The sequence below is a fragment of the Scyliorhinus torazame genome, chromosome 9 (assembly GCF_047496885.1).
Source record: "Scyliorhinus torazame isolate Kashiwa2021f chromosome 9, sScyTor2.1, whole genome shotgun sequence".
In the NCBI taxonomy this organism is placed as follows: Eukaryota; Metazoa; Chordata; class Chondrichthyes; order Carcharhiniformes; family Scyliorhinidae; genus Scyliorhinus; species Scyliorhinus torazame.
The window spans coordinates 106,358,258-106,368,078 of record NC_092715.1 but is presented as its reverse complement, the minus strand read 5'-3'; the positions used below and the strand labels follow the sequence as shown (position 1 = coordinate 106,368,078).

The 9,821-nt window shown below is 43.2% G+C and overlaps 1 protein-coding gene across 1 annotated transcript; it reads left to right on the top strand.

Annotated features, from left to right (window-relative positions):
* The first annotated feature begins 2,453 nt into the window (after positions 1 to 2,453).
* On the top strand, positions 2,454 to 2,831 carry LOC140430016 (histone H2B 1/2-like). Its single transcript, XM_072517578.1, has one exon. The coding sequence runs from the start codon at positions 2,454 to 2,456 to the stop codon at positions 2,829 to 2,831; it is 378 nt and encodes a 125-aa protein (XP_072373679.1).
* The last annotated feature ends 6,990 nt before the right edge of the window (positions 2,832 to 9,821 follow it).

Sequence of the window (9,821 nt, the reverse complement as noted above, 5' to 3'; positions counted from 1 at the left end):
AAGTGGCAGATGGAATTTAACCCTGAAAAGTGAGAGGTGATACACTTTGGAAGGAGAAATTTGACAACAAAGTATTTAATGAATGCCGTGACACTGGAAAGTTCCGAGGAACGCTCCTAATTGCTTTCTTAAGCTCTATCCTGCACATCTGACCATTATCCCCAAAGGCGGGAGGGCAGGTTAATAAGGTGGTGTAAAAGGCATATGGGACACGTGCCCTTATCAATCGAGGCATAGATTATAAAGTAGGGAGGTCATGTTGGAGTTATATAGAACTTTGGTGAGGCCACAGCTGGAGTACTGTGTGCAGGTCTGGTTGCCACCTTGTAGGGTGGATAGGCTTGGGTTGATTTCACTGGAGCAGAGAATACTGAGGGGCAACCTGATTGAGGGTACAAAATTATGAGAGCATGTAAAGGGTGGACCAGGAACAGCTGTTCCCCCCAGTTGAAGGGTCAGTCACGAGGGGACACAAGTTTAAGGTGAGGGGGAAGAGGTTTAGTTGGGGATGCGAAGAAAAACCTTTTTAACCCAGAGGGTGGTGACGGTCTGGAATACACTGCCTGGGAGGGTGGTAGAGGCGGGCTGCCTCACATTCTTTAGAAAGTATCTGGATGAGCACTTGGCACATCATAACATTCAAGGCTATGGGCCAAATGCTGGCAAATGGGATTCAGAAGCTAGGTCAAGTGTCTTTTGTGTTGGTGCAAGGGCCGATGGGTCTCTTCTGCACTGTATTTTCTGTGATGCCAAAAATGCACGCAATATTTCAGGTGTGGTCTCACCAAGACCCTGTATAACTGCAATAAGGTATCCCTCCTTCTAAACTCAAATTCTCTTGCAATGAAGGCCAACTTCCATTTGCCATCCTATTTGCTTGCTACACCTGCCTCTCCACTTTCACTGACTGGAGTACATGGATGCCCAGGTCCGATTGTACGTCCACACTTCCTTATATATCACCACTTAAATAATACTCTTCCTTTCTGTTTTTCATACCAAATTGTAGACTTCACATTTAGTCACATTGTACTACACCTGCCACGTGTTTGCTCACTCACTCACCTTGAACCATCCTCGCATCCTCCTCACAACTCCACCAAGTTTTGTGACATCAGCATACTTGGAAATGTTAAATTTGGTACCCTCAGCCAGGTCATTTATATATATATTGTGAGCAGCTGGAGCCCAGGAACTGATGCCTGCGGTTCCCCAATGGTCACTGCCTGCCACTCGGAAAAAGGTCCATGTATTCCTCAGATTCCTGTCTGTCAGCCAATTCTCAACCCGTGCCAATGAATTACCCCCTATGCCACATACTTTAATTTTGCCCACTGACTGCTTATGCAGGGCCTAATGAAAAGCCTTCCAAAAGTCCAAATACACAACATCCATTGGTTCACCCTTACCCATTCTGCTAGTTGCTCTCTTCAGTTACTGGAATATCAACACATACCTCCAAGGGCCTTCACCTCCTCACAGCTGATTACGGCTCCAGTTTTTCTGACATCCAACTCTAACCTGATCTTGTTGTTCCTTCCAATCGTGATGGCAGAATCGTAGAATGATTGCAGCACAGGAAGCCATTTGGCCCATTGTGTGGGTACTAGCTTTCTGAATAAGTAATTCACCTAGTACCACCTCCTGCCTGTAACCCTGTATATTCTTCCTTTTAGATCAAAATCCAATTCCTCCTCGAATACCTCCTTTGAACGAGCCTCTACCAGATTCTCATGCAGTGCATTTCAGATCCGAACCACTTGCTGCATATAAGCTTTATGCATCCATTGTTTCCTTTGCCAATTGCCTTCAACTGTGCCCTCTTGTTCTTGATCCTTCCATCAATGGAAACAGGTTTTTCCTATCCACTCTGTCCTAATCACTCATGATTTTCAATATCTCGATCAAATTTCCTCGCGACTTTCTCTTTGTAACTAGAGTTTTCCTCAATTACTAACCTCCAGGACTTGCCCTCATATGTCCCCCACCTGCAGACTCCAGCTGATAATATTTGCTCCCATCTGGTCAGGCTGTCAATCTGCTTAAGTATGCACAACATTCACTTCATGAAGCCTTACTATTAAGATCAGGACACCTCCACATCTTCAACCATGCTGAATTATTTGCCCGGCACTGGGTTCTCCCATGCCCTCGCCACCAATACTAGGGCAATAGTTAAGGCCAGTCAGTCAGAAGATCCTGGTTTCAAATTCCACTCAAGAGACTTGAGTATATAGTCGAGATTAAGAATTCATGGCAGGACTAAGAGAATACTGCCCTGTCTGAGGTGTCATTTTTAGATAAAATTTTAAAACCTAGAACCTTTGTGCTCTTTCAAATAGCATAGTATCAATATATCCCTTGGCATGTATTAAAAAGAGCAGTAATCATACTACCAATATTTATCCCCTCAAATCAACAAAACTATTGCGTTTGTGAAATTGAACCCGAGGATGGGTGATGAAAAGAAGCTGGCAGTTCCCAAGAAGGGCAGGAAGAAAGCTCTGAAGAAAGCACCAGCCAAAGGCAGCAAGAATAGGAGGCGATCCTGGAAGGAAAGTTACTCTATCTACATCTACAAAGCAATGAAGCAGGTTCACCGTGACACCAACATCTCCTCCAAGGCCATGAGCACCATGAACTTGATTGTCAATGACATGATCGGGTGCATCGCAGGCGAGGCTTCCTGCCTGGCCAATGACAACAAGCGCAGCACCATCAGCTCCTGGGAAATCCAGACTGCCGTGTTCCTGCTGCTGCCCGGGGAACTGGCCAAGCACGCCGTGTTGGAGGGAACAAAGGCGGTGACCAAGTACACCAGTTCCAAGTAAAGCTACATCATATATTGAAAAACACACAAAACCCAATACAGGTTATCTGGTCAATTATCTTATTGCTGTTTGTGGAATCTTGTTGGGTGCAGACTGACTACTCCATAACCCTACAACAGTAGCTACACTTCAAAAATATTGTATTGGTTGTGCAGCATTTTGGGATGCCCCGAGTTCATGAAGGTATTATATAAATGCAGGTTCTTTCCTTCCACCAATACGAGTAGCTATCCAGTACTTTGCCCATCTTATTGAGGTTGAACTTTATTAAAAAAAACCTCACTCAGTGATCCAAAAAACAACTGTAGCACCCTTATCACAACATGGCTAACATTAGCTAACTCAGCAGATTAATGATCCGACTACATGCTTGCCGGGTCTGCTCAATGCAGTGTTACTGCCAAACAATGCCTCTATCCATGGAGTAATTTGGGGGAAGGAGAAGGGTGTTGGGCTGGTGGGGTTTGAAAACTTTTGACAGCCCTACAAAGATCAAAATATTTTGGTGCAACTGTTTGATACCTCACCTTGGGCAAGGGTTGGGGCAGGGAGTATAGGTTGAAAAAGCTAACCTAATGTTCGAAAATCAGATAATTCAACTATAAATCTTTTAGTCCTGAGTTTACCCATCCAGAAGCTGGGGAACACTGAAAGTATATAAAAAACATTTGGTGAACCTGTTCTTGGTTTTGTTGCATTTAATATCCATTTATTTGACCAAATAAAGTTGAGCAATTTGGGCTTTGACGTCTGGAAACATATCTTTGAAATAGGGTTAAACTGAAATTCAAAATTACTTGCAACAGGTCGAGAATAGAGGTTATGAAATGGCCAACGAGAACCAAAAACTAAGTATGAACTCCCTACTGTTGTAATATTAAACATTCCAGGTAGTCAGAGACAGAAACAAGCTCTGTAGAAAACAATGAAACACAGGTACAAGAACTGTCACTGTTAACATTCCAATTATATTGTTTAGACTATTTTAAAGACAATCAACAAAATCTTTGAGATGTGTCCAAACTGTCTTGTGTAATGTCAGATGGGTGATGTGGAATATAGTTGCAGGTTATGAAAGTGAAGGATCACAATTGATCAAAAATTTATTTTAAAATCTTCAAACCAAGCTACAGGAATTTTGTTTGCCCAATATAAAATATACATTTTCATCACAAAGGTAAATCCTCTTTCGCTAGGTCCAGAGAGTTCAGGTTTTAGATAGCAAGCGGCAAGGTTCAAGTGTGTGCAACAGCACTGCTGCAATTTTAATCAGCTAAAACCATCGAGTTTCCTAATAATACTAGCCAGCAAATAAACATCTGTCAAACCTGATCACATTAAAATAGCAGTGTGCTGACTTACCAGAATTGGAGTGGAAGGAATTTCAGCTTACAGTAGGTCTATCCCCCCAACCCCTTAAGCCAGGTAGACTGCTCAATTATCTAAGCTGTAGAGATCTGTGGCATGCCTGGTTCACATACTGCGTTACCAAGTCTTTCAAACTCAGTTTCAATATTCCATGGCCTCAGCTTTGTGCTCATAAATAAATGACCTGTTTTGAAAGCAGAGGGGAATATATTCAAGTGTACAGATGCTAGAAAGGACAATTAAGATGGGTGGCACACTGGTTAGCACTGCTACCTCACAGCGCTAGGGACTCGGGTTCAATTCCGACCTTGAGTGACTGGGTAGAGTTTGTACGTTCTCCCCGTGTCTGCACGCATTTCCTCCGGGTACTCCGGTTTCCTTCCCCAGTTTAAAGATGTGCAGGTTAGATTCTCTTGCCATGCTAAATCATTCCTTATTGTCCAAAGATGTGCAGGTTAGGTTGGGTTACGGGATTATGAGGATAGGGCAGGGAAGTGGGGCCACGTAGGGTGCTTTTTCGGAGGGTTGGTGTGGATTTGATGAGCCAAGTGGCCTCCTTCTGCACTGTAGAGATTCCATAAAAAGTGAAAAGGGCAGACAGATTGAGTGGAATGACACCAGATACACAGTCATGTAATGTGAGGTAATCTACTTTGGATATCAAAAGTAGATGGCAAAGCACTAAGGCAGTGGTGGTCAATCTGCGGCCTGTGGGCCACATGCTTCCATCAGGATTCTGAGTATGGCCCACGAAACATTCTTCTGGCTTCCATCCATAGGTTTTTTTCTACTGGTTTCACTGAAGTGATATGCCGTAAAGCAATGTAAAGTGAACTGAGATGTGTGCTGATTACACACACATTGACTGTGAAGGACGTGTGCTCCCTCTGCACCCAATCAAAGCATAAATATTTATTTTGCTTTTGTTGATCACCTATTGTGTTGCTCATAGACAAAATATGAAAGTGTTTTCAACAATGAATTGGTAGCTCTTTTAGAGGCGACATTGCGGTCCATTTTTTGTTTAAGAAGGAGCATGTAACGGTGGATGTTAATTACCATAAACAGACAACTCTGAATAGGCAAATAGCCTTGTTTTTACTTTTTGATTCAAGTCTCATTATAAAATAGGTTCTACACCCAACATAGAATGATAAAATCACTTATTGTCACAAGTAGGCTTCAATGAAATTACTGTGAAAAGCCCCTAGTCGCCACATTCCAGCGCCTGTTCGGGGAGGCCGGTACGGCAATTGAACCCGCACTGCTGGCCTTGTTCTGCATTACAAGCCAGCTGTTTAGTCCACTGTGGGTAGAAGGAGAGTGAATAATCCTGCTGAATCATAAAATAGGAAGGGACCCCCCCCACACCACGCACACACATATACACACATTTGCCTCTTAGTGTCCAAAGGATATTTGAGTTAAGAACATAGAACATAGTAAAATGCAGCACAGAACAGGCCCTTCGGCCCACGATGTTGTGCCGAACCTTTGTCCTAGATTAATCATAGATTGTCATAGAATTTACAGTGCAGAAGGAGGCCATTCGGCCCATCGAGTCTGCACCGGCTCTTGGAAAGAGCACCTTACCCAAGGTCAACACCTCCACCCTATCCCCATAACCCAGTAACCCCACCCAACACTAAGGACAATTTTGGACACTAAGGGCAATTTATCATGGCCAACCCACCTAACCTGCACATCTTTAGACTGTGGGAGGAAACCGGAGTACCCGGAGGAAACCCACGCACACACGGGGAGGATGTGCAGACTCCGCACAGACAGTGGCCCAAGCCGGAATCGAACCTGGGATCCTGGAGCTGTGAAGCAATTGTGCTATCCACAATGCTACCCGTGCTGCCCTTAAGAACAAATTAATCTACACTATATCATTCTACCATAATCCATGTACCTACCCAATAACTGCTTGAAGGTCCCTAATGTTTCCGACTCAACTACTTCCACAGGCAGTGCATTCCATGCCCCCACTACTCTCTGGGTAAAGAACCTACCTCTGACATCCCCCCTATATCTTCCACCATTCACCTTAAATTTATGTCCCCTTATAATGGTTTGTTCCACCTGAGGAAAAAGTCTCTGTCTACTCCATCTATTCCCTTGATCATCTTATAAACCTCTATCAAGCCACCCCTCATCCTTCTCCGTTAAGTGGGGTTAAATAAGATCATAAGACATAGGAGCAGAATTAGGCCCATCGAGTCTGCTCTACGATCCAATCATGGCTGATATTTTTCTCATCCTCATTCTCCTACATTCTCCCCATAACCCCTGATCCCCTTATTAATCAAGAACCTATCTATCTCTGTCCTAAAGACACTCAGTGATTTGGCTTCTACAACCTTCTGTGGCAAAGTGTTCCACAGATTCACCACCCCCTGGCTGAAGGAATTCCTCCTCATCTCTGTTTTAAAAGATTGTCCCTTCAGTCTGTGGTTGTACCCTTTGTTCTAGTTTTTCCTACTAGTGGAAACACCCTCTCCACATCCACTCTACCTAGGCCTCGAAGTATCCTTAGGCAGGGGAATGGGCCCAGGTAGGATGCTCTTTCAGAGGGTCGGTGCAGACTGGATGGGCCAAATGTCCTCCTTCTGCACTGTAGGGATTCTATGGTTCCATAGATTCTATAGCTCCCCCCCGCCCCCCCTAACCACACAATTATCGGGCTTCACCTCCCCCTCCCAACCAAAGTGGTAGTATCGCCGCCCCCACCTTCTCTTCCGCAAGAGTCTCCCGCTTAATGCAAGTTCCTCCCAATGGCCCTTCCCTCTGTCACTGCCAAGTCCCCACCTTCAAAGGCCTCAGCACACTCCCTTCCCACCACACATAATGGGACCCCCCACTACCCCCATTGGGCTTCCCAGAGGGCCCAACCTGGCACTGACCCAGCACAAGCTGGCACACACGCACAGACTCGCAATGCTAACCGGTGTTATGGGGCAGTGCTGAGCGATTGCCCCCTCCCCCCCTCCCGGGGAGCTGTAGTGTCACTGGATGAGTAAACCAGAGCCATGCTCCGGGGACCCAAGTTCAATTCCCGCCACTCCAGATGGTGAAATTTGAATTCAATAAAAATTTAAAGTCTAATGATGACCCTGAAACCATTTGTCGATTGTTGTAAAATCCCATCTGGTTCACTACTGTCTTTTAGGGAAGGAAATCTGATGTCCTTACCTGGTCTCGCCGACATGTGACTCCACAGCATTGTGGTTGACTTACTGCCCCCTCCAGGGCAGTTAGGGATACATGGGCAATAAATGACACCATGTCCCATGAATTGATGAGAATTACGACATGGGCAGCAGAATTTTGGATGGTTTCAAGTTTAAGGAGGGTAGGAGTGCATTGAGATAGTCAAATCTACAGGTAACTGGGCAGCATGTGGCAAAATGGTTAGCATTGCTGCCTCCGCCACTGAGGATCCGGGTTTGAATCCCGGGCCTGGGTCACTGTCCGTGTGGAGTTTGCACATTCTCTCCGTGTCTGCGTGGGTTTCACCCCCACAACCCAAAGATGTGTAGGCTAGGTGGATTGGCTACGTTAAATTGCCCCTTAATTGGAAAAAAATTATTATAATATAATAATAATCGCTTATTGTCGCATGTAGGCTTCAATTAAATTACTGTGAAAAGCCCCTAGTCGCCACATTCCGGCGCCTGTTCGGGGAGGCCAGTACGGGAATTGAACCCATGCTGCTGGTCTTGTTCTGCATTACAAGCCAGCTGTTTAGCCCACCATGCTTAACTGGCCCCAAAATAATTGGGCACTCTAAATATTTTGTTTTAATCTACAGGTAACAATGACATGGACATGGGTTTCAGCACTAGATAAAATGAGGCAAGGGTGGAGATGGGCAATCTTATGGAAGTGGAAATAGGCAGTTTTAGTGCTGGCATGGACATGGCCCACCTTGAGGTCAAATACTGCACCAAGGTTATGAGAAATTTAGTTCAGTCCCAGACAGATGCCACACATCACGATTACCTAACTTGAAATTCTACATTCACTTGGGCTTTCAGACAGACTTCGAAAAGTGGATTTGCCATAAGCTTTTTTTAAATTCAAATATAAAAAAGTACTTTCAAATTCTCTTCCATTTCCTATAATGAATAATAAGTGTTCATAGGAAATAGATTTGGGATTTTAAATTTCTGGTGACTTAACTAGAGTATACACTTAGTTATTCAATCATGAGAAGTGAGCTATGCTACTTGGCACTATTAGTAAATTACTGCACAATTTCACTAGCACACTTTACAATTTCATGCTAGAGTGCCAGAATGGAGTTTTCAACTGAATAAATCTATTTAGGTTTAGATAAAGGATCTGGATCGGCGCAGGCTGGGAAGGCCGAAGGGCCTGTTCCTGTGCTGTAATTTTCTTTGTTCTTTGTTCTCTTTGTATTGAAGTATTGCTGCTGCTGATTATTCCATGTAACATGAATGTGCTGAAGCATTTTTTAATTTGTACCATTTTATGTACACCTATTTGATGAGGCAAACAATGGTAAGTGATCAGTTTTTTTCCCCCATTAATTGGAACCTTTCATATGTTTGCATTGCGATCTTGGAGACTAAACTAAGAGAAATAATTTACTAACTTCATTGAGTGTTTTGTTATTAAACAGAGCATTTATTTGATTAATCACTCACCTTCTTGAATGATGTGCATCAAACAACGTATCATCCTCATCATCATCTTCCTGATCCAAAGGCCTCAGTTCCATATTTTCTAGATTTGTATTCAGTATACCATACTTCCGGTTTTTTCTGTTAATTCTTCTCATCCTAGATTGAATTAAGAATTTAGTGTAAAGATCTCATACAGATCATAAAATAGCAGCAGTTAATTTTAGCTAGTTTCAAATGGATAATACAAGACATAATACAAGACATTCACCGGTAATAATTAGAAAAGCTACCTTTAAATCAACAGAGCATTTTGGATATCTACAGCAACAGCACCCCCCACCGCACCCTGGGCGCTGCTTTGACTTCTCTAACAGCCTGCAGCAATGGCACAGAACGTACTCTGGGGCCAATTTAGGCATGCAACTCAGCTCAGTTTAAGCTCAATCTTAATGTCTGCTATTTTGTACTTTTGTTAATATAACATTACACTGATGTAATATCTTTAATAGTTTTTTTGTCAGAAACTGAAAAAAAATTGATTTGTGGCTGATTTTCAACAAGAACATATAATGCAACTTCTACAAATGTACACTTGTCAAAATCTTTGTAACTGCCATTGAGGTCCATAAGAGTGTTATCTGGGAACTACAAGTAATTTGGGGCTGCCATTTAGCTAAACTGTCTTTTTCTCGGTCTCTCACTTGCTTTCTTGAAGTTTAATGATGTTCAAAATAAAAACTGTCTTTATACATTTTCTCTCACATTCGGCTGATGTGGGTGGCTTCAATTCCCTTCACTCGCATTTTTTTCTCGTAAAATTTATTACTAAGCATAGAAATGAAAAACTGAATATGATGTTCATTTTTAAATTAGAAGATTAACATATTTTCTGGGCCACCATTCACAACTCCTCAGCAGTCCATGTCCAAATGCAGCAAGACCTGAACAAGTAACATTCCCGCAACAGAAG

Excerpts from the sequence above, each read along its gene's own strand:
- LOC140430016 (XM_072517578.1), top strand. The coding sequence starts at position 2,454 with ATGGGTGATGAAAAGAAGCTGGCAGTTCCCAAGAAGGGCAGGAAGAAA.